Consider the following 25,108-nt stretch of genomic DNA (forward strand, 5'->3'; position numbering starts at 1 on the left):
GCGGTCGTCGACTCGCTCCAGCTCTGAACTCTGTACACCTTCATTCGCGCGCAGAATTTCGTTAACACGTTTATAGGTGCCTTTATGACATCGGCACTGCAATCACCGCAGCTGTGACCGTGCTACCAGTGTATATAGGTGAACGTGGGCTTTACTATCTACGCTGGAGGTGGCTCAATTTCTAGAGATGAAAAAATTGGAGGACGCTTAAGCTTCACCTTCAAGAGTGGAACACGACAGCGTTCCCGTCGACCCACCAAGGGGTGTAAGACAATGCGCTACGGCACAGCGATCACTTACGAAGCACCCCGCATCGGACTTTGCGCCCACCTATCACGCGTCGAGCAACGCAGCGTTCGGCGCGTTGCTCGACGTGCGCCTGACCAATACGTGCGCCTGAGCAAACGGAACGAACCAAAGAACTCGGTGTCTCGGAGGGGGAAACGATCTACGCCAGCCAAACGTCGTGATCGGCACGGGCAGATAGATAGATAGATAGTAATCTAAAGAAAGGAACGGCGCTTGATTCTGCAACCCGTGTGGGAGCACGGCGAAGCGTCGTCAGGGGAGAGGGAGTGGGGGCCGCGACGCGCCTCCGCACAGCCCCAATGCGCGCGTGGCGCGCCACTTGTCGGGGCAGCGCCGTACATTGGGAGGAGGGGGTCTTTTGTGTTTGCCGCAAGATGGCTCTGCGTGTGCGGTAAGCGCAGAAGAAATGTAGCGGAAACGTACTTCGCTACTTGTGTAACTGCGACTTCTGTAAGTTACATGCTCATAATTACCGATATACACCGCAGTATAACTTTCTACAGCACGTTTCTAAGGCAACACCGCATTCACTAGAAGCGCTTTTGTACCGCTTTCAAGCATCGAACTCGTGGCTGAGTGGGAGCGTCTCCGTCTCACACTCCAGAGACCCTGGTTCTATTCCAACCTAGCCCATCTTGGAAGTTGCTTTTTATTTATGAAGTGCCTGCCGTGAGTTATCACTCACGACCAACGCCGCGGACGCCGACACCGACGCCGACGACACCGGCTTTTCTGCGACACGAGCTCCTTAACGCTATCGCGTTAAAATAAAGTTGCACTTGGATGTGACGTGCTTTAAGGAGGTGAATCTGCTACTCCACCTACACATCCAAGTAATCCAGGTTTCCCGCAGTATTGTACGAAATTGTAACTACACGGTAATAATGATGCTAAAAGCACTCGTACTGGCTAATGCATGCCACGCGAAATAAGAGAAGCTTGACTGTTACGAAATGTTCGGCGCATAGCTCATGATCTGGTATTGAAACCCAACCTGTGCTTTTTAGCGCGGCGCCCCATTAATTGCGACGCTTTCAATCAACAGGAAACCTGTGAAAACTTCAGTCTCTTGCGTTTTTTCGGCGAGACGCAGCTCGGCATAATGCGTTTCCTTCCGTTGTAAAGCCGTATACTAAGGAGCGAACACGTAGAACTGCCCGCGCACCCGCGATATCCAGGGGATGCTCAGGTATTTATTTATTTATTTATTTATTGTACCTTGAAGGCGAGAAAGCATTACGGAAGGGAGTGGAACGAAATATAGAGCATGTAGAGACAACAGGTTAGAATAATAAAAAAATGCAGATTAACAAAAGTATTCTTCAAATTTAGTTCTAAAAGCAGATGTATCGGTTATGTTAACTATTCAGGTATGCGGCGGCCCGGCGGCAGATTGTACACCGTGCGAAAATCCCTTCCGACGAAGACGCCACCGCATTTTCATGACATAGCCCTGTGGTGTAGATCTATTCCTTTGACATGTGCCCGCTTCTATGTGGGACAGTCAGGTCATTGAACAAATGACAGGCTGTTCGAGCACGCCAAAAATCTATTGGCACTTTGCTGAGCTAAACTACGATAGGCGACGGGAGACCAAGCAAGTGGCATGAGAAAGTACACGTAGGTTGACTGGCGCGAGTTCAGGAAACTCAGAGATCGAGAAGAAGCCGCGGTGGACGAGATCACGGACATCGACGCGTGGACTGAGAAGGTCGTCCGAAACGTGCACGATTCAACCCGAGATATCGAGACAGACGTCGAGACAGACAGCATGGACAGCCGACTTGCCCATCTCATCGAGGCAAAAAAATTCATGCTAAACAGATGGGAGAAGCAGAGACTCAACAGAAGGCTCCGCAAGAAAGTGGCCGAGCTCAACCGCGCGATCGAAGAGCACTGCCGCACACTCTGATGCCAGCAACGGAACGAGTTTTGCAACGCGGCTGACGGCCAGATACACAACGGCAAGACGTGGAATTTACTCAAACACTGGATGAAACCAAAACCAAGTCCCATCAAAATGATCGTCTCGCCAAACTTCTACATCGACAGACCACGGAGAGCGGGGCTGCCGCCGTGCGAATGAAGCTCCAAGACAAGTACGTCTCGACGACACCGTCGGTCGACCACGGTCCATGCCACGGCCGACCCAACGTGCGCCTGGACGGGGACGCAGGAATCGAAGAGATACGCACAGCCCTGCACGACCTAAACAACCGATCGGCACCTGATCCGGACCTCATCACAAACAAGGCCCTAGAAATATCTCGAGGACCGCTCCATCGAAAACCTAATGGCGTATTACAACAAATGCGGGAGGAGCGGCACCCTGCCGAAGCAATGGAAGACGGCCAAGACAATTTTCATCCCCAAACCAAGGAAGTCGCTGAGCATGGACAACATCCGCCCGATCTCGCTCACGTCCTGCGTGGGCAAGGTCCTGGAACACGTCCTACTCAACCGATGGCAAGAGTACCTAGAAAACGAAGATCTTTATCCCGAGACGATTATTGGCTTCCGCCAAAACCTGAGCACGCAGGACGCCATGATCCAAATCGAACATCACATCATCGACAGCGAAACCAGGGACACCAAAGCCGTCCTCGGGCTCGACCTAGAAAGCGCCTTCGACAAAGTAACGCACTTTGCCATCCTCGCGCAGGTATCCTATCTTAACCTAGGCGAGAGGTCGTACGAATATATCAAGGACTTCCTCACCGGCAGGATGGTGGAGCTCACAGCCGGTGACCTGAAGACGGACGAGAAGACATTAGGGAGCCAGGGCACTCCCCAAGGCTCCGTGATCTCACCCATGCTGCTTAACCTTGTTATGATTCAAGTTACCAAAAGACTATGGCATCTTGAAGGACTGAAGCACACAGTATAGGTGGACGACATTAAGCTGTGGGTGGACGGGGGCAGTGATGCCCGCACAGAATCCACACTACAGACGGTCGTCGACACGATCGAAGAAAGCCTGGAGGGTACGGGACTGCGTTGTTCCCCACGTAAGTCGGAGCTCCTGCTTTACGAACCGATCAAAACGCACAGAATCAAGAAGTAAAGGGAGCACGAAAAGATCAAGATCCGCACCAGGGATGGTAACACAATACCGACGGTCAGCAAGATTTGCGTCCTGGGCATGACGATCGAAGTGCTCGGCAGGAATGGAGACGCCGCCACCCACATCACGGGAAAGGCGGCCAACGCGACCTGACTGCTCAAGCGCTTTACCACCAAGAAGAAAGGCATAAAGGAGGAAATTGTCATCAGACTTATACACTCCTTCGTACTCTGCCACATAGTGTACGTGACAGCCTTCCACAAGATTGATGAAAAGCGAAAAGAGCAAGCTAGGCATCCTGATCCGGAGCGCTTACAAGAGAGCCCTCGGTCTACCCGAAACTACCAACATGAAACATCTCCTCCAGCTGGGCAAATACGCTCGACGAAATCGCCGAAGCGCAGAGCCGCTCAGTTGGAAAGACTGTCATCAACACAGGCCGGCAGAAAGATCCCGTGCAATCTAGGCGTCGGTTATCACGAACAGCAAGGACCAAAATGCCCCGTCCCCGACTATGTACGACGGAACGTGCGGGTTGACCCCTTGCCGAGGAACATGCACCCGTATTGCAACGAAGGCAGAAGACGCGCTAGAGCCAACACTGACGGACCTGCACGCGGACCCCGGCGCCAGATACGTGGATGCAGCCGAATATGCCGGCCACAACGGCTTCGGGATCGCGGTGGTCGACTCCGGAGGCAACGTGCGGGCGGCCGCCAGTACATCGGGCAAGCAAGTGGAGGAAGCTGAAGAAATAGCCATCGCCCTGGCAATCGTAGACCGAGAATGCCACACGATCCTCAGCGACTCCAGACAGGCGGTGAAAAACTACGCCAGAGGAAGAATTGCCCCAACGGCGGCACGCATCCTGTTCCGACAGGCAGACCGCGACAAGAGGACTCGAATAAAGTGGTTCCAGGCGCACGCAGGACAAGCGTCGGAGAAGAATGCCAATCACAACGAAACTGCAGACGCCCGAGCGCGAGGACTAACCGACTGCGCCCAAGGCAACGGCCGCCCGCTGTGGTTCAGCGCCAAAGACAGGATGACCAGCTGTAATTAACTGACCAAGGCCTTTCGGCTGGCCCGCAGACTTCTCCCGCCGCCCTGCAAAAGGCTGAGCAGGTCGCAAGCCGTGCTTTTCACGCAATACAAACAAGAGCGCTTACAAGCCCGGCGCTGCGATGACAAGTGCAGAGCGTGCTGCAGGGGAGACAGCCACATTCGAGCACATGCTATGGGATTGCTCCAAACATCCAAACGAAGCTAACTCAGGACGTATATCGCCGCAGCTCGAGGAAGCAACGCGGAGCGACGACCAAGAAAAACAACTCCAGGCCGTCCAGCAGGTCATGGAGGCGCTGGCTAGGCAGGAGCCTGGCGAACCGGCAACGGCGAGCGGGGATCCTCGCAGAGCACCCGCCACGATGACGACGTAGGCCACGTCCAAAGCGCGCCTGCGCGCTTTACTGCAGGCTCAATAAACGTTTTCACAATCCAATCCAATGCGATAGGCGAAAGCCTGTCTATGAATGCCTCTGTAGCTGTTGTCTGAACTGTTCTGCGAACGGACGCCGTCGCGGCTGTGAGCATGGGAAGCATTCTCAGCCATATGGCGGCAAGGTTTGTCGCCGATGGCGCACCTCCACGCGCATGTCCGCGCTCTCCCACGCGCCCACTCGCACAGCGCTACTTGGATGGGGCCTCCTCTCCTTGGTCATTTTGCCGGTGATCGTCGCTTTCCTGCGTCCACCACGGATTGCGCCCAGACACTCATGAGCCACTAAAGGCTTACGCCTTAATAATGTAAATAATAGAATAGGTTATTGGTTAGCCATTAATTGCAAAGAGTGCGCATGGAAACGATTTGCTTGTCAAGTGCACAATAAGTGCAAAAAAAAAAACGGAAATGAACTGGCATGTTCGATAATAGAAGCACGCAATATTTTAAATCTGTAAGACAGGTGCATCAGTGCGGCATAGATTGCGTTGTAAGATAAAGAAACAGCATAGCTGAGTGGCTGCATACGTCTGGAATGACTTTTCTCGGGGCATGCGCATTCGTGTACGGCAATAGATAAAAGGTCACGATGGTTTCGACACATCATTCATAGTAACTTGCGCTGGGTGTGTATCCTCGTTGCATGCTTTTGTCCGTGTATTTTACGCTCAACGTTATACGTTCTAATGGCACACCAACAGGCCCAAATAGGAACTTTAGTAACATACATGAGTAGTGCGGACGATTGGAATACGTTGTGTCGCAATATTGATTCAATGATAAACGTATTACATTCAACCGTCATCGCGAGATGGATTCCGCCGCTGTTAATGTGAAGCATTCTTCAGGTACTTTGAATCTATCTATCTATCTATCTATCTATCTATCTATCTATATCTATATCTATATCTATATCTATATCTATATCTATCTATCTATCTATCTATCTATCTATCTATCTATCTATCTATCTATCTATCTATCTATCTATCTATCTATCTATCTATCTATCTATCTATCTATCTATCTATCTCTATCTATCTATCTATCTATCTATCTATCTATCTATCTATCTATCTATCTATCTATCTATCTATCTATCTATCTCTATCTATCTATCTATCTATCTATCTATCTATCTATCTTATCTAGAGTGATATCACGTGCTGCTATTGTCAATGACGGCTGGCTGTAAAGGGATAGACTGAATAGAAAATGAACGGCGTCACTTGGCCTGTCTAGGCGTGCTTTTTAAGACGATGATGCAAGAGCGGGATAGTGGGAAGGCGGCAGGAAAGAAAGAAAAACGAAGACAACATCGATTCCCATGCACTGCAGGAATCTTTCTAAGCGAAGCTTTCTGTGCTGTTTGCTTTGGTTGACGATTATTAGCGGTGATGTTGACAGCGAATGATTAACTTCTTCGACGTTTAATCCAACGCGAGAGTGGTGCGTTGATGTTGAAGATTACCATGCATGCACCACTGCTGCATACAGGACACACCGGGAAAGGAGGTTGCTTGAGGCGTTGTTGTGCGCCATATTTCATAGCCTCTGAGATGGTTGAGCGTTGTCATCGCCTCGCATGTCACATCTCATCGTGGCAGAAGTATTATACTGGAATGGAGTTATTTGGCTGTACTTGCTAAAACCCCAATAGGATTATGAGGCACGCCGTAGTGGCGACTCTGGATTAATTTCGACACCCCGGTGTTAGTTAAAGGAAAATGGGGCATCCACCCAGTCGTAGCGTTGCTACAAAGGAACCTCATACAGGTTCCTCGAAAGAAAAGCCTCGCAGTTGAAAAAAAATTTGTCCAGGTCCGAGACTGGAACCCGGGACCACCGCCTCTCTAGGGCAGCCGCGCTACCATCTGAACTAACCAGGCGGCTAGCTGATGGCAGGGCGAAGTCGAATTTGTCAATAGCTCAAAGCAAAGGCAAGAGGTTGACGTAATAGTTCTGCGGAAACCCTCAAGGTGGAGAGAAGTAATTATTTACATCCACCCAATCGCAGCAATTGCCACAAAGGAGACAAATGCAGGTTCCTCGAAAGAAAAGCTTCCCAGTTGAAGAAAAGTTAGTCCCGCTTTGGGACTCGAACCCGGGACCACTGCCTTTCCAGCGCAGCCGCTCTACCATCTGAGGTAACCAGGCAGCTAGCAGATAGCAGGGCGAATTCGAATTTGTCAACAAATCGAAGCAAAGGAAGGCTTTGACGTAGTAGTTCTGTCGGATACCCACAAAGTGGAGATGAGTAATTAAGGGAAAATGAGACACCCACCGAACCGTAGCTATTGCTACAAAGGAAACCGATACAGGTTCCTCGACAGGAAATCCTCGCAGTTGAGGAAAATATGCCCTGGTCCGGGACTCGAACCCTAGACCACCGCCTTACGCGGGCGTTGGTCCGACTTTGCCCTTCCATCTGCTAGCCGCCTGGTTAGCTCAGATGGTAGAACGGTTGCCCCGGAAACGCGGTGACCGTGGTGTTCCTTAAAGTGCACCTATGTGTAAGTGCAGTAGCGTTTTGCTTATTTCGCCCCCGTCGAAATGCGGCTGCCGCGTTCGGGATCAAACCGGCGATCTCGGGCAATGCGATAGCCGTAATGCAAACCCGGCGGGCACAGCAGTGTTGATTTGAAGTGCGCACGCTTGCGTAGTGGCGTCTAGATCCTGTGGTGTGCTTAAATTAATGCAGCTCTCTTTCTCCACGCCCTGCGTAAGTTGGCTGCTGGGCATATTTGCATGCATGGGGTTTATTATTCAGAAATAGCAGACACGTACCTACCTTGAAATTAAATTTATCCAGTTTCCCGGAAACCGCTGTCTTGTCTATAGTAATAGCGTCTCATTGCATGTTAGTAAAAAAGTAAGCACTGCCGTTTCTCCAATGCTTCTGCGGGCCTTCAGGAATGATTACAGCTGTGAAGATACAAATGTGGTGACACCCAGGCAGCGCCAGATGGCATTGTGCACATGCGGCGCGATGGAAATGTCCAAACTAGTTTCTCGCGTCTCCTTTCCTTTCTGCCACACTTCATGTGTACATGCGCTCTGAACCACCCCCGAAGCGTCGTGCAAGATAGCTACAGCAGCAGCAGCAGTGGAAAAGTCAAATGAAGAAGCAAAGAAAATTTCGCTTTAAAAAGAAGGACATAAGAGGATGTTGGGGGAGGGAGAGGTTAGGGAGCCTTCTTAACTGAACAGAATCCGTAGATATGATCGGCGGCGCATGTTTTAGTGGAGTCGGTCAGCCGGTCAGTGCGCGAGTAGCGAAAAGACATGAGCTGAAAGAATTGCCGTGAGTAGCCTAGCAGAAGTGCGTCGGGCAATTTTGCAGGTGTTAAGATGGTGACAAGGAGTCTGGGGTCAATGGATGGAATACTTGGAAGACAGCGGCTTGATCTTTCAAGGGACGTTTGCTCCAGTAGTTCGGCGTGGGCGTTGTTACGACAATATACACAAATGGCACGGCCCTGTATGGTCGAATTGCCGAAAAAGGTGTTGTGGCCTGTATCAATGAGGGTCACAGAAAAAAAATAAAGGAAATGAAGGAAAAAAGGGAAACAGGGACAGAAAGAAAAGCGGACGAACAAATAGGTGGGTGACAGCAGAAGAGGAGAGTGGGGGCAGGTGTACATGGGAAAAGGCTCGTATGGTTGATATATGCGGAACAGCGTGCAAGATAATATTAAATTGAGTGATAGGGCGGAGGAAGGGAATAACTGCAAAGGAGGAATAGGTTAGGTAAAGGATAGATGTTAGCTTATGGCATAACGTGTTTTGTGCCTTTGATAATGATGTGAGAATTCGAGGTTTAAGTTGCAGCTTTTAGCGATTCTAAGTTGACACGTACGAAATTGATTCCCATCGGGTGTACCTATTTACATTTGTGTAACAGGTGTGACCACGTGTAAATACTGTCACGAAAAGAATGAAAATTAGTTCGCTGTATGTAAAGCATTGATTTGCCGAATATATGAATATGTTCATTGAATTCGCTGGCTACTGCTTTAGGTAAATTGTGTTTTCTGTCTGCGCGATGGCCGGTCAGCCTTAGGGGGATTGTGCAACCTCACCTATGCATTGTTAGTTACAAACGGCACATTATAAAGAGCGCACTACGTTGATTGACGTGCAGGGGATACTACAAGCTACCTCGCCAAGGCAATCTGACGCTGTACTTTTTGCTGTAGTAGTACATTGAATATGTTTGCATGTAGAACATCTGGCTGGCCACAGAGACCAGACGTTCGCTTCGTCTTTGTCCTTAATTTGGCATACACAAGAATGTCCGTGAAATCATTGCTGCGTTTGTAGGCTACTCTGGGCAGATCGCGAAATATCTTACGTTTCCGGTTGCTAGTGAGAATTTTGCAGTTTTAACGCGATAGCATTAGGAGCCCTGTGTCGCAGAAAATCCTGTGTGTGCGTTGGCGGCGTTGCTCGTGTGCGAAAATTGCCGTATATATTTCATCATCATCATCATCATCATGATCAGCCTATCTTAAGCCCGCTGTAGGACGAAGGCCTCTCTCTCAGGGCTGCGATCTCCAATTACCCCTGTCCTGCGCCAACCGATTCCAACTAGCGCCCGCGAATTTCCCAATTTCATCGCCTCACCTAGTCTTCTGCCATGCTCTACTGTGCTTTCCTTCTCTTGGAACCCATTCTGTAACCTTAATAGTCCACCGGTTATCTAACCAGCGCATTACATGACTTGACCAGGTCCAGTTTTTTCTCTTAATGTCAGTTAGAATATTGGCTATACCCGTTTTCTTTCGGGTACAAACCACTCTCTTTCCCTCTCTTAACGTTATGTCTAGCATTATTCGTTCCGTCGCTCTTTGCGCAGTCCTTAACTTGTTTTCGAGCTTCTTTGTAACTCTCCAAGTTTCTGCCTCCTACGTCAGCACCGGTGAAATGCACTGATTGTAAACCTTCTTTTTCCGAGATAATGGTGCGCTTCCACTCTAGAGCTGACAATGTCTGCCGTTCTCTCCAATCCATTTCACAAGGTTTCCTGTGAGTATATTACCTAGGTAAAGGTAATATACTCACAGGTAACAGACCCTAGAGGTTGACTGGCGATCCTGAACTCTTGTTCACTTGCCCGGCTATTGATCGTTATCTTTGTCTTGTGCATATTCCTCTTCAACCCCACTCTTACACTATCTCTGTTAAGGTCCTCAATAATTTATTTTAACTCTTCCCCAGCGTAGCTGAACAGGACAATGCCATCTACAAATCGAAGGATGCCGAGATATTCGCCGTTGATCCTTACTCCTAAATCTTCCCAGTTTAGTAGCTTAAATACTTCTTCCAAGCACGCACTGTATAGCATCGGAGAGATTGTATCTGTTTGTCTGATGCCGTTCTTTATATGTATCTTCCTACTTGTGTGGAATTGAGGTGGCTGTGCAATCTCTCTAGATATCTTCCAAAATATTTATGTAAGCGGCCTGTACTCCTTAATTACGTAATGCCTCTATGAGTGCTGGTATCTCAACGGAAACAAATGCTTTTTCCTAATCTGTGAAAGCCATATAGAGAGGCTTATTGTACTCTGCGGATTTCTCCATAACCTGGTTAATGACATGGATGTGATCCATTGTAGGGTATCCTTTCCTGAAGCCAGCCTGCTCCCTTAGTTGCTCCCAATGTTGCCCTTATTCTATTGGAGATTATTTTGGTAAATATTTTATATAATACTGGGAGTAAGCTAATGGGCCTATAATTTTTAGTTCCTTAAAGTCTCCCTTTTTGTTGATTAGTATAACGTTTGCCTTCTTCCAGTTCTCTGGGACCGTTGATGTTGATAGACACTTCGTAAAGAGCCGCCAGTTTTTCAAGCGTTATGCCTTCTCCATCTTCGATTAAATCGAATGTTATTCTATGTTCTCCTGCGGCCTTTCCCCGTTTCATGCCTTGCAAAGCCTTCCTAACTCCATCGCTACTTACACATGGCGCCTCGGCAACCTGTTCATTACTTCTTCAAATGGAGGTATCGTGGCTTTTCTGAGTACTGTGCAGGTCAGTACAGAATTCTTCTGCTGCTTTTACTATGCCTTCGAGATTGCTGATGATTTTACCCTGATTATATTTCAGTGCATAAATCTTGGTTTCTCCTATACCAAGGTTCCTTCTCACTGATTTCATGCTGCGTCTATTTTTTGCGGATTCCTCCGTCTTTTTCACGTTATGATTTCGGATATCCCTTATTTTCTCCTTGTTGATCAGTTTTGACAGTTCCGCGAATTCTATCTTATCTCTTATCTCTTGAGTTGGACACTTTCATTCTTTGTCGTTTCTTTATTAGGTTCTTTGTTACTTGGGAGAGCTTGCCTACAGGTTGCCTTGGTGCCTTACCTCCTACTTCGACTGCTGCCTCTGAAGCCACCATAGTTACGGTTTCATTCATTACCTGTATGTCATCTTCACATCTCTGTTCTAGGGATGCATATTTGTTTGCAAGTACGAGTCTGAATTTGTCTGCTTTTACCCTTACCCCATCTTGGTTCGCCTGTTTCTTTTTAACCAATTTTATTCCCTCTCTCTAGAAATTGAGTTAATTCCTAGTCCCCACTGACTTACGGTCACTGCACTTTACCTTACCTAACACATCTACATCTTGCAATAGGCTTGGATAGGCAGAAATTATGAAATCAATTTCATTTCTTCTTTCAGCATTAGGGCTTTTCCAGGTCCACTTTCTGTTCCTACGCTTTCTGAAGAAGGTGTTCAATATTCGCAGCTTGTTACTTTCCCCTAATTTTACGTGCATCTCTCCTCTAGCGTCCGTAGAATCGACGCCGTAGTTTCCAATTGCTTGTTCATCAGCATGGTTTTTCCCCACTTTTGCAAAGAAATCGTCCATTACTACAGTCTACTGAGTTTGCGCTTTTGTCATCGCTGATTCAACATCCTCATAAAACTTGTCAACTTCATCTCCATCGTGACTGGTTGTTGGAGCGTAGGCTTGTACTACCTTTAATCTACACATCTTAACAAGTTTGATTACTACTGCTACTCTCTCATTATTGCTATAGAATTCGTCAATCTAGCCCGCTATGTCCTTATGGATTTGGAATCCTATCCCGTATTGCTTTTTATCTGGGAAACCCCTATAGAAGACGACATGGTCGTTAGTCAGGACTGTGTAAGCCTTACCAGTTCTAATCTCACTAAGGCCAATGATATACCAAACAACGCCTGATAGTTCCTCTAAGAGTTCTCCTAAGTTGGCCTCCCTCGACAGAGTTCGGGTGTCAGATTGCCAGGGTCAGTTTTTAGATATGTTGTATATATTTAGACATATGTAAACTCCACGGCTTGCTATATGACATGCGGTATACGCAGATTATATTGCCACACCATTCTATCACTAAAGTTGTCCATACCTTGTCTTACATTACTGGCACGGTTATTCCTCGAAACTATGAGAATGACTGTCGGTTGCGCTGTCGGTTGAGGCTGCGCTGGCCTCTTCAAGCCCTTGGGTACAGCACGGGGAAAGTAAACATGTCCGCACCAGAGATTAGTAAAAGGCAATTGAATGTTTGGTGGCAGAAAAGCAGGGAGGCCACAAAGAACGGAGGCGTGCAAAAAAAAACATCCTAATAATGGATGATAAAGTTTAATGCTGAGAATTCTTTGTCTATTATCTGCAAAAAAAAAGACAGGTAAGACATTACAAAAGAAATGCTGAGAAAGCTAAGACATTCCAAAAATAAAAAAGTGCTTGGTAGCGCGAACCACCACCATGTTTCAAAGGAGGCGCTTTCATAGCATTAATCGATCCATGGGCGAGAGGAGCCGGGCTGCATACACGTGGCATACATGGCGTGTTTAGGCGGCGGCAATACTGCGTGTCGCTAAATTGCTGCAGTGCTAGTCACATTAAAGTCAATAGTCATAGATGGATTGGGCTGGAGCTTTCTGCAATTATGCTGTGATGTCTTAGTGAAACATTTGTGGAAGAAGATTGGTGTTATACCCATGCCATATTTTCATCTCTTCATACCTTGCAGTAGTTCTATGTCTCTGAACCATAGAAAAAAGCCTCATAGGGCCCAAAATAAGTTATTGTAATTGGCCCTCTACAGCGAGTTTTGGTATCGCTTCTAAGAAGGTTTTCGTGTTGTGACATCATGACACAGAAGTTACGTGGTCATTGGGAGCAGCACATCGCGACGTTTGGAACTTGCGCTCAGCCACCGCCTGCGCTGCCACTCTTTGTGAAGTCCGCTATACCACAATACAGAAGACCGAGTGAGCTGGAGCAACTGTCCAGATGTCACGATGTCATGCTCCCACGTGACCACCATCTGCATTGTGACGTCACACAATGTAGTAAATTGTGTAGGGCGCTTTGACGCGCACAAGTATTTTTTTCTAAGGTTTAGAGTACTTACACTTCGAAAAATGCAAAAAATATTTAAGTCGGTAGTGTCGTTTGGATACCCTTTAAAGCAGAAATCTCTGGTCAGAGACGCCAGACGCTTCCACGTCTTTAGATGCAGCCTTTGTGTCATGATTGTGTTGACTGATTTGTTTCCATTTGAGCAGGATTATGGCTTACTTACACTTGTGCCCTTTGAGCAGGATTATGGCTAACTAGCGTCGAACTATGTGGCTAACTAGGTGGTAAATCTGTATTTTCTACAGAGTTGTCGTGCATTTATGCCAGTGGAAGCGAGCACGGGAACACGCTAACCATGCTTATTTCTTTCTGCGCAGTACACTATTTCCAACACAATGACCGCGACTCAAAACATGCCAACGCTGGTGACACTGTATGATCTGAAGAACACACTTGTAAGTACCGGTGCATGTTGTGTGTGCGTTTCGGCGAAGGTTCGCGCGCCGTCCTTGTGGCATAATTCTACCTTTTGAATATCCATGCGAGTTCTTATAGTTCGTGTTGAATCACTAGCTGAGAACATTTACGCATCTGCACCAATGTAGTCCTTTGTATGCATGCATGCATGCATGCATGTATGCATGCATGCATGCATGCATGTATGCATGTATGCATGTATGCATGCATGCATGTATGTATGTATGTATGTATGTATGTATGTATGTATGTATGTATGTATGTATGTATGTATGTATGTATGTATGTATGTATGTATGTATGCATGTATGCATGTATGTATGCATGCATGCATGCATGCATGTATGTATGTATGTATGTATGTATGTATGTATGTATGTATGTACATGTGCGCGTGCGTGCGTGCGTGCGTGTGTGGGTGTGTGTGTGTGTGTGTATTACATACGTGCACGGCTACGCTTTTGAATAAGCTAGAAAGGTGGAACAAATGGATGACCTTAAAATTAATAAATTGCGCAAAAAGTCCGTCGCTGGTAAAAAAGAAATTAGACTGACCTAAGACGGCCCGCCACTAAGCGCGACCCTTCGACTCAATGTTGTTGACGATGATGATAATGATGCAAGAAGGCCCTTTGAAACGGGATGGGTGGTCACACGCGCTAAGCTCGAAGCTTTAAAGTAATGCTCCGAAATCTTTCAATATCTTAAATATCTTAAGCTTAACACCAACCGCACCTTCGCCAGCCCACATGGTTGTGCTGTCTCCCAGGACACCGACCCACCACTGCTATTCGCATCTACCTGATTCTCTTTTCTACTATTATGGCTATCACGGCTGTATTACGTTACGTACTGCCGCAGCCTTTAAAACAAGCATCGCGGGTGCATATACAAATAGCGCGAGTTTTCTGCTGGGGTTATAACGAAGGCATCGCACTCCGTCTCCCTGCAGTTTTCAGTCCCGTTTATCGAGACGCTTTCTGGTTACCGTCCCAACAGTCCCATTCACCAATTCGGTGCTCCGCATCACCACGGCCGGCCTCGCAGCTTTTTGACCATCGTCCGGCAGACTAAGCGGTGCTTCTTCAGGGGAAGAACGATTCGACAACAGGATTAGAACTGCTCCAACGCGCCAGTCTAATATGTTGTCTGTGATAGTTGAAGCCGCGGACGTTGACGCTTGGTATACAATAGGGCGAGTTGTCAGTTATCCTTGGTTATTTGTGTTCGGGTCTTGGGAAACTTGCTTCACCTTACAATGGACACACCACTACGTGCAGCTCAAGTGCACGCTATGCGTCATCCTGCGATCTATATGGCCTATTCATAATGCTTGTTGCATTATGCGTACTAGGGGCCTTAGCCGTCTTGACTAGTGCGAAGTCGCGTGGCGCCTGCTAGGATCCGCATTGGGATAGGCTGAGCCGGGCTGCACGATAGTCAATGGCGGAGCTTTCGGGCCAGCAAAGCGCACCAGTTGCCTTCGACGTCCGTGGGCAAATGACCTCAGTGTGCTACCGCAAATCGACGAGAACACGCTAGCGGATCCATCCGGACAGCAGCTGCAAAGGGTGTAATTCTGCCATCAAAATGCCGAGCCTGCTCCTGCTGAGAGGTGCTTTCAAATCTAAAGTGCGTGGCCGAAAAAAATGGTTCATTGCCGAGAACATGGCAGTGTCAAACTTCAAAATAAGCTCGCATTACAATAGAATGCTGCGTGGCATTTCCTCCGCGAATATAAACAGACCACGGATATACATTCCTCGCGAGGGGCCATGATGGTGGAAGCAATACGCATGCAAAGGGGAATGTGATCATGTACGTGATCATATTACATACAACAATGTGCCCTCGAAAGTGTCTAGCAGAACGGGGGCGTAAGAGCGCGAAGGCTCTGTACAAACTGCAAAAGTATAACTGAGGTTTTTTAGCGCACGAGAAGGGACGAAAGACAGTGGCGAGACGAGGACACAGCGCTAACTTCCAACAATGGTTTTATTCCACAAAGCGGTACACACATATATATAGGTAACACACACAACCGTACGCATGTGCATATGCACTGATTTCTAGTCAAATGAGACTGCAACGAGACATGTGTTATAGAAAGTTAAGATCTTATCAAAGATGAAAGAACGACCATGCATAGCCAAAATTTTTTTTTGTAATTGCAAGATTAAAATGTAATCTCAATCAGGCCACCCTCTGTGTCACGTTTAAAAAAGCGAATTCTTTACTTGAAAGATCTATTGAAGGCGCGCTAACACAAGCGCTCCCTAAACTAGCAATCTTCGCCGCTTCAATAATCTCACGTGTTGTTTGCGCTGGGCTTCTTCCTATCACCGTGCACTGTTTATAAATGGGAGTACACCCATGCTTTCTGCAGTGAAAAGCCAGATTCCCCACTCCTCCACTTCGCACATTATTTGCGTGTTCACGCAACCTGTCATTTAGGCACCTTCCCGTTTGGCCGATGTATTTTTTGCCGCACGACAGGGGTAGTTCGTACACGATATTGTTCTCGGAATGAACGTAGCGTTCCTTGTGATTTGTCCGGCAACTGGGCTTCTCAGAACCACAGTAGCTGGGCTTGCACAAGTTGGACAGCTTGATTGGCGCGAAAAAGATGACGCTTACGTTTGCGTTACTGCCAATCTTCTTCAATCTGTGCGAGATATCGTGGATGTACGGTATGATTGCGCGTTTCTGCTTCACTCTCGCATTTTCCGGTGAAGTAGACTCCTCATCCTGTCGTCCGCGTTTTGTCGTCTTAAGGAGACCTTCGGCCACAGCTGTGATGATGTGCTGCGGGAAACCGGGCTGTTTCAGGCGATCTACTTGCGCCATAAAACTGGACAAACACTTGTGAGGACACGAGCGGCGAAAAGCATTCATTAGGGTTGACTTTGCAATCCCCCTCTTAACCAACTTAGAGTGGCCTGATGTAAATGGCTGTAGCGGTTTTTTCGTCCTTGGTTCATATGCCCAGCACAGCTGGTGTCCCTCAAAAAACATTCTTAGATCGAGAAATCGCAAAGTACCATCCTGTGGCATTTCATGCGTGACAGTGAGCGGTTGTAAACACTTGCTGAAAAGATCTAGCACTTGCGTGACATCAAGACAAACCTCCCCGCTAGGGCTTGGATCGAGAAGAACAAGGTAGTCGTCAACGTACTTATACACCTTTCTTACATTTGAGTTTTCTAATTTGGCATCCAGTATCCTGTTTACACGAGCAAGGTAAAGGTCACTTAATATTGGCGCAATACAGGAACCAATGCAAATCCCTTGTTTTTGAAGATAAACACTTCCATCCCACTTTGAGAACGTCGAGCATAGATATGTGGACAATAGTTCAGGAAAACTTTGTGTAGATATGCAAATGGTGTTTACAAACTTCACTTCATCGTAAGCATCAGTAGCCTCTTGAACACATACTAATAACTCATCATGTGGCAGTGAATAATATAGATCTTTTACATCTATAGAGAAAGCTTTCAAATTGCTGCTTACATGCGTCTTCAGTTACCCTATTGCTTCTTCTGAGTTTTTGGTCAGAAAAGGATCATTCACTGCAAGCAACTTCAACTTGCGTTGAAGGAAAATCCCTACAGACTTTTGCCAAGTTCCCCCTTCCGACACTATAATACGCAGTGGCCATTCTGGTTTATGGGTTTTTATCGAAAAAAACATTTCAAGGCTGCCAGATTTTTTACTTTCGATTTCGCAGACCTGGTTACTCATGTTTAATTTCTGACAAAGCTTCTTAGCGTCTAATTTCACCTTCGCAAGTGAGACATCATTCCTGTTATGAAAAACTGAATCCAAAGCTTCATCTGCCTTCTGTTTCAACGAGTTATGTGGGATGACTACAAAACCACCTTCTTTATCTGCAGGAAGCAGTGCCAAGCTATTTTCGAGAAGGAAATGTTTCACACGTTTTAAGTTCACGACTGGCCTGGATGGCTTAGCTCGCGACAGAACATCCACACCTACTGAGATACACCTTCCTACTTCATTTTCCTCAGCGCACTTTGAAACGTCTCTAACCAAGGTTAAGAGTTCAGGAGCAGACAGTTTAGGTTCAACAGCAAATTTTGGTCCCAGCTTCAGGGTGTCTCTCACATATACAGGCAGTTGTATGTCTCCCTCGATGTAGACTGCATTGTTCCGGTTCCCTTGATTCTTTTCCTGTTGATTCTGTTTTGCCCGTAGCTGCCTGAGCAGAGGTCTCCAGAGGGCTTCCACACTGTCGTCAATTCTTGTTGAGTACTCTCGCCACCTCTTCCTTTTTGTTGCAGGTTGATTTGCCTGAAGGAACACTCTTGCGTGTAGCAAGTCCCTGTAAAGCCGAGTTCGTCTGAGACATTCTGACCTCAGGATCTTGCAAATTCTTCGTCCATGTCCTCTGGAGGGTTCAAGGTCCCCGCAAAAGCCCAGTTGCCGGACAAATCACAAGGAACGCTACGTTCATTGCGAGAACAAGATCGTGTACGAACTACCCCTGTCGTGCGGCAAAAAATACATCGGCCAAACGGGAAGGTGCCTAAATCACAGGTTGCGTAAACACGCAAATAATGTGCGAAGTGGAGGAGTGGGGAATCTGGCTTTTCACTGCAGAAAGCATGGGTGCACTCCCATTTATAAACAGTGCACGGTGATAGGAAGAAGCCCAGCGCAAACAACACGTGAGATTATTGAAGCGGCGAAGATTGCTAGTTTAGGGAGCGCTTGTGTTAGCGCGCCTTCAATAGATCTTTGAAGTAAAGAATTCGCTTTTTAAACGTGACACAGAGGGTGGCGTGATGGAGATTACATTTTAATCTTTGAATTACAAAAAAAATTTTTTCTTTGGCTATGCATGGTCGTTCTTTCATCTTTGATAAGATCTTAACTTTCCATAACACAGGTCTCGTTGCAGTCTCATTTTACTAGAAATCAGTGCATATGCGCATGCGTACGGTTGTGTGTGTTACCTATATATATGTGTGTACCGCTTTGTGGAATAAAACCATTGTTGGAAGTTAGCGCTGTGTCCTCGTCTCGCCACTGTCTTTCGTCCCTTCTCGTGCGCTAAAGAACCTCAGTTATGGAATACCAACACGCCCTAAGCTACGCTCTTACAAAAGTATGCAATGCTTAATGAGATGGCGAGGCAGGAGGCGACGCGCCAACGAGAAATGTGTGGCCGTGGAGTGCGAGCAAGAAATGCAATGCGCGGTAGAGGAACAAAGGCACGCCAAGTGAAGATTCGCTGAAGAGGCAATTGAGACCAAGCGGCGCCGAGATTGGAGAACCGGCACTTGCGGAGCACGGACGCGTACTTTTAAGTGCACTTTATGGAAGACGAATTTCGGGCAGCATGTATTCTCTGCGGCCGCCTCTGTTTCCGATCGCACGTCGCGAAGGTGTCGCGGTACGCGGATATGGTGGTGGTGGTGAAAACTGACTTATTTGCGGTAAAAATGCTGCGGAAAGACTCCCAGTGGTGGGAGGTTCTTGGCTTGCGATGGGGGGGGGGCTACGTACAGGGCTCCGCTTGAGGCTGCCACTCTGCGGGCCTGGTCAATCAGACTCAGCTGATCTTCCAGGCTCTCGCTGACCGGAGCTCCTCCCATCGCTCCGCTGTAGGGTGTTGGAGGGGGGTCGGCAGTGGTCGCCTGACATGCCCATGTGATATGATATAGGGTGGCTTTAGCTGAGAACCGTGGACAGCGACTAGGGTTTTCTGTAGGAAGTACTTTATTGAGGATGTGCAAGTTAGGATACGTGCCAGTTTGGATTTGCCTCCAACTTACCGTTTCCGGTTTATTTAGTGTTCGGTGAGGTGGGGAATAGGTTCGCCTAAGTCCTCTATAGTGGTTTACAATGGCCGAGTCGTTGCACGGCACGAAAACGGGCTCTTCAGGGATGGAGTTGGAGGGTGCTTTGCTGGTATGCCCTCGAGCTACCCTATCCATTGCCTCGTTTCCTTCCAGCCCCATGTGTTCCGGGGTGCATATGATGTGATGCTGAATCAGAGAGGGGGCGGGGGGTGTACTGGGATGCTCGCCAGTGTCTGTCGCACTCAGGATGATACTGTCGGCAGGTTGGCTGATGCGCCCTTGTAGGTAGTCGCGGCAAGCCGCCTGGGAATCCATCAGAACTGTGAGCGATCGTTTATGTCTGTAGCCGTGGGCAAGAGCGAACAAAATGATTTTTTCGTCGGCCTCTGTGATGTTGTGGCAGTGTATGAAGGCGCTGGCAAGTTCTTGGACTGTGTTGTCGAGAAATGTGGTTACGTCCTTGGAGTTCGTGAGAACATAGTTGGCGGCGTCAACATACTTTGTGATGTTCGGGGGCAAGCGATTCCAAGCTTAATCTGAGAGTGATTTGATCTGCCGTGGTGTGGGAACTTGGGGTGCCCCTCTTCCTTCGTATATTGCCGCATTTTCCCGCACTTCGGGCCTCGAGGTATGTCTCGAGGGAGTCGAGTCGGACTCCGAACTGCGTGCGGTGTTTGAAGACGGTACTGAATTGTTGGGAGAGCGCAGACAGCATCTCGCGTATCTCTTTGCGTGTGGGCGCGAAGTCCGCCGGGGTGGGAATCGAGGGCGGCATCTTAGGGGTTTCTTGTCGGCTGGGGGTGATTTAGGAGTGGTGTTCGCTGGAGTCCGGTGGGGATATGAGCCGCGCCATTAGGGCGTGGAGTTCAGCGCTGTCCTTAACTTGTAACGCCCTGACGGCCGCCAGCTTCTCTGTGAGCTTTAAATATTCCGCGAGAAGGTTTTCGTACGCAGAGGACTGAGTGCTGGGCGGAGCGATAGTTGTTACCCTAACTGCTGGACAGATATTCTTGGTATCTGTGCTGGCTGGGGGGGGGGGGTGGAATTGTGATTCTCAGCAGACTCGCTGGAGGTCTGCTAGGACTGTTGGCAGGTGGGTTGTTGCTGCTGGCCCCTCGGTCTTCCGGTCTGCTGGCCAGGTCTTCCAGGGGGTAGGGGAGAGAAACATTGCGACCGCAAGCGTTACCGGCTGCGCGAAGTCTCCCTCTCCTTGATGTGCTACTTACGTTTCGGATTCGGTGGGTTGCAATAAGGGTTGCTTCCCCGGGCTGGGTGAGTGCTGCGAGGCGGGAGGGTGGCACTGGCCACAGGGCCTTCAGTCTCTGTGAGCACTCAGTCTCTGTGTGCCATCCCCACGCAATTTGCATTTGGGAGCACAGGGGTGACCGTTCATGGGGTCGAGGGTACCACACTGCCGACACACTCGAGTATTCGGCGTAGGACACGAATCCGATCGGTGCCCCGGTTGTAAGCAGACTTGGTATGCTTCTCGCGTCGTCTTGTATGGGTGGCAGGCTACCTACCCCCTGGTAATGCAGTACATAGCGGGGGATGAGGGGGCCCTCGAAGGTGATCGCCGCAGATTTAGTAGCACCAAATATATGCGCACTGTGCACTGTCACCCCCTGCTTGTGAACATGGAGGTTGGCAGTGGGTTCCTCCGGAGTGGTGCCGGGGTCTATCCTATGGATGACTCCACGCAGCATGTCTTCGGGGACCATCACGTAAGTCTTGAACTCGTGGGTCCCCCCTCCCAGCGTGAGGGTGGTGATCCGGCGACGAATTTGGGCTGCGTGAACACGTGGCATGCTGGCAATAATAATGTTCGGCCCGGAACGAGTGCGGATGATGAAGTGGTCACCCGTGCAATGCTGTTGAGAATTACCCGACCCGACGAGGGCACGGGACGTTTGGTGCGTCATGAAGTTCCGAATGGCCAGACCCTTTTTTGGCCACATGACAATATTTAGGTGTGAGCGTGGGAGCGGTCGCAACTTCCTTAGTAACTGGCGCGGCTCCTTCTCGTGGGGCGATATTCGCGCCGGCACAATACATGTCGCATTTGCCGACGCAGCGGGAGCGTTCGCCGAGGCAGCCGCGGCGGCGGCCCGGCTGCGCGGAATGCTTGCAGGTCCGGCTGTCTGCATTGTTACCGCGCAAGCTGGTCGTACTTTTCCTGGCGTTGGTGTTCATGAAGCGAATTCGCCGGTATTCTATTAACATCGGCGTCCATCGCCGGCCCCGGTGGTGCAGACGGGGTGGGGTGTAGTACTGGGGCCTCGACTTCGCTTCGAGGTCGTCGGCGTCCATGAGGATCGGTGGGGGGACGAGTGGGCTAACCGCAGGTTGCAGGCACGTGGAGGATGTCGTGTTGCGAGCGTCCGTAGTGTTGGTAGAGATGGCCACTTCGCCAAGGCCGGTAGTCCGTACTCGCCGACGCGAGCTAGACCTAGTGGACCAACGCCCGCTTCGGATCTTTTGGAGCCGCTACAGACAGAACGAAATGTCTTACTGGCTCGGGACAGATGTCCGGGTGTACCGATCGTGATTTGTTGGTGGTCCGACGCAATGCCAGTGACGATGTGGAAGGAATCAGGTCAGGGAGAACCCGTGTTCAGCGGTGCGCAAGCGACGCACATCCACTGGCTCTGAACGCTGAAGCTCAAGCCGCCCACGGATATGGTGGTCCTCGAATGAGCGTCTCCCCAGTAGGACGTGGGTTTGTTCGGGCGTGGCGCCTTACGCAGGAGAGAAATGCCTCGCACTGACTTCGACAGTCCCCGCGAATGGTTTTCTTGTCTGTAAAGAGGCAAATCACTAAAGTTTCTATAGTTCTGCATTTTCTCTGTGTTGCTTGAAAAAATTCACACTGCTCTCGATATGACATAATAGTTCTGCGGGAACGCGCTGCATGGAGACAAGTAATTATTAAAAAGAACATGAGACATCCACGCATTCATAGGAATTGCTACAAAGAAAACCCATAAGGGTTCCTCAAAAAAAATCCTTGCAGTTGAAAATTTTGTCCTCGGGGGGTATCTGTCGGAGTTCACCTACTGGACTGTCCATTTCGGTTGCTGCTGATTGGCTAGGGCCGCTCGTCTCCTCCTCTGTCGTACAGCTGCATCCAATCAGCAGTGGCCGAAATGGGCTAACCGGACTGTCCATTTGCGCTAGCCACAGGTGTTCGGAACTGCAGTATTCATGCTCATTCTAGTAGGCCCTCGGCCTAGCACAAGTGCATTATTGAAATTATTCAATTTCTCAAAGTAAAATGCGTCAGAAAATTTGTAAATTACGACTTTCGCACAATCGGCATACTTGATAGCATCGAATTGTAATTCAAATATACGAGAAAACATAATTCTGTTACGCTGCAACTCAAGCACAAAGCCTTCGAGGATTTTTTGGGATTTTTCGAGTCCGCATGCAACTCAAAAAATCCTGACCAAGTAGAGGCTAACAGCTTAGCTGTAAAACATTCGAAGGCATCTAAGCATTTATCAGTTGTGAATGCATTATGTCCAATTGAACGCCGCTGAGTGGTATTCGTTTAGAGCCTAATCTAGGCTGGAATAAATACATGTGTCCCGAATGTGAAGAAGGGCACACCAGTGAAGTTGTCATGAGATATCTGTAAAGGTGTAGTGCTAACATCGTCGAACTTTTGCGGTCGCATGACCGGCAAACTCTTTGACGCTGACAATAAATCAAGGCAAAGAATCTACTCTGAAGAAGAGGGCAGCACATGTGACTTTTCAATAGAAGACATGCTCCCTGTCATCATTTACTCGAAATTCATTCTCAATCCTAAGGTTGAACCATTTCATTTTTATGGATCGGCTTTTAAATAATGCAGCGCGTAAATAGTTTTGCAATAATAAAATAATCTTGGAACGCCCTCAGGTCTCGGCGGGCCATCTGCTCAACTATGCCTAAAAAATTTAACTGCGGTCTGGTTAATGTTGCCCATAAGGGCGCGATCCATTCATCCAACCGGTGTCGCCGAGCACGCCGCCAGAGTCTTCTCCGTGACGTCACTCGCCGAGCGCTCAGGCCTTCTTATATCTAGGTGGCGTTGCCTCGCTGCGGATATTTCTCTCTCGCTCCCTCATCACTACTACGCATGCGACACTAGTGGCACCGAACCACAGGTGTTCCGCCACTGCGCAGCGCAGCGCCTTTCCGCTGCCGCCATTTAGTATTCGCCATTCAGTATTCCTCGTCGTTGCGGTCGCCTCCGCTCGCTTCGCCAGCTGCGTCGCATGCCTGATAACATGTCGGAGGATAGAAAAATTGGAGGACGCTTAAGCTTCGCCTTCAAGAGTGGAACGCGACAGCGTTCCCGTCGACACGCCAAGGGGTGTAAGACAATGGGCTACGGCGCAGTGACTACGCGCCCCGCATCGGACGCGGTGAGCGTCGAGCAACGCAGCGTTCGGCGCGACAACGCAATGTGCGCCTGAGCAAGCGACGCACGCCTGAGCCTTCGAAACAGCTCTTTTCTAAGGCAACACCGCGTTCACTAGAGGCGCTTTTGTACCGCTTTGAAGCATCGAACTGGTGGCTCAGTGGTAACGTCTCCGTCTCACACTCCGGAGACCCTGGTTCGATTCCCACCCAGCCCATCTTGGAAGTTGCTTTTTATTTATGAAGTGCCTGCCGTGATTTATCGCTCACGGCCAACGCCGCGGACGCCGACGCCGACACCGACGCCGACGACACCGGCTTTTCTGCGACACGAGCTCCTTAACGCTATCGCGTTAAAAGGAGAGCTCGCGTTCGCGCAACCACTGTTAAGGCGGCGGTATGGATGGCGACAATTCTGATAAGCAGGAGGGAGGCCTGGAATCGACATCGAAACGAGATGAAGAGGAAACGATCGTCCAGGAAACAGACGAACAGCGCGCCGAACGACTGGCTAAACGCCGCAACATAGCTAGACAACCAGACTAACCTGGACTTGCAATCAAGATTAACCAAGGCTAACCATGCTGTCTTAGATTTCGCTATATCATCATCATCATAAGCCAGGCTAAGCCCACTGCAGGGCCAAAGGCTCTCCCATACTTCTCCAACTACCCCGTTCATGTACTAATTGTGGCCATGTTGTCCCTGCAAATTCTTAATCTCATCCGCCCACCTAACATTCTGCCGCCCCTTGCTGCGCGTCCCTTCCCTTGGAATCCAGTCTGTAACCCTTAATGACCATCGGTTATCTTCCGTCCTCATAACATGTCCTGCCCATGCCCATTTTTTTTCTTGATTTCAACTAAGATGTCATTAACTCGCGTGTGTTCCCTCACCCAATCTGCTTCTTTCTTATCCTTTAACGTTACACTTATCATTCTTCTTTTCATAGCTCGTTGCGTCATCCACAATTTAAGTAGAACCCTTTTCGTAAGACTCCAGGTTTCTGCCCCGTACGTAAATACTGGTAAGACACAGCTTTATACACTTCTATCTTGAGGGATATTGGCAACCTGCTGTTCATGATCTGAGAATGCCTGCCAAATGCAGCCCAGCCCATTCTTATTCTGTTTATTTCAGTCTCATGATCCGGATCC

General features: G+C 48.7%; 1 protein-coding gene across 2 annotated transcripts in view; it reads left to right on the plus strand.

The window, feature by feature from the left end:
* The window catches only part of LOC142584878 (membrane metallo-endopeptidase-like 1), a 301,228-nt gene that overhangs the window by 88,505 nt on the left and 187,615 nt on the right, over positions 1–25,108 (plus strand). For both annotated transcript variants that reach the window (XM_075695197.1, XM_075695198.1), the window contains exon 5: positions 13,617–13,694. In XM_075695197.1, coding sequence (XP_075551312.1) covers positions 13,617–13,694 — 78 coding nt within the window. The remainder of the gene's footprint in view (positions 1–13,616; positions 13,695–25,108) is intronic.

The sequence above is a fragment of the Dermacentor variabilis genome, chromosome 6, assembly GCF_050947875.1.
Source record: "Dermacentor variabilis isolate Ectoservices chromosome 6, ASM5094787v1, whole genome shotgun sequence".
NCBI classification, from domain to species: Eukaryota; Metazoa; Arthropoda; class Arachnida; order Ixodida; family Ixodidae; genus Dermacentor; species Dermacentor variabilis.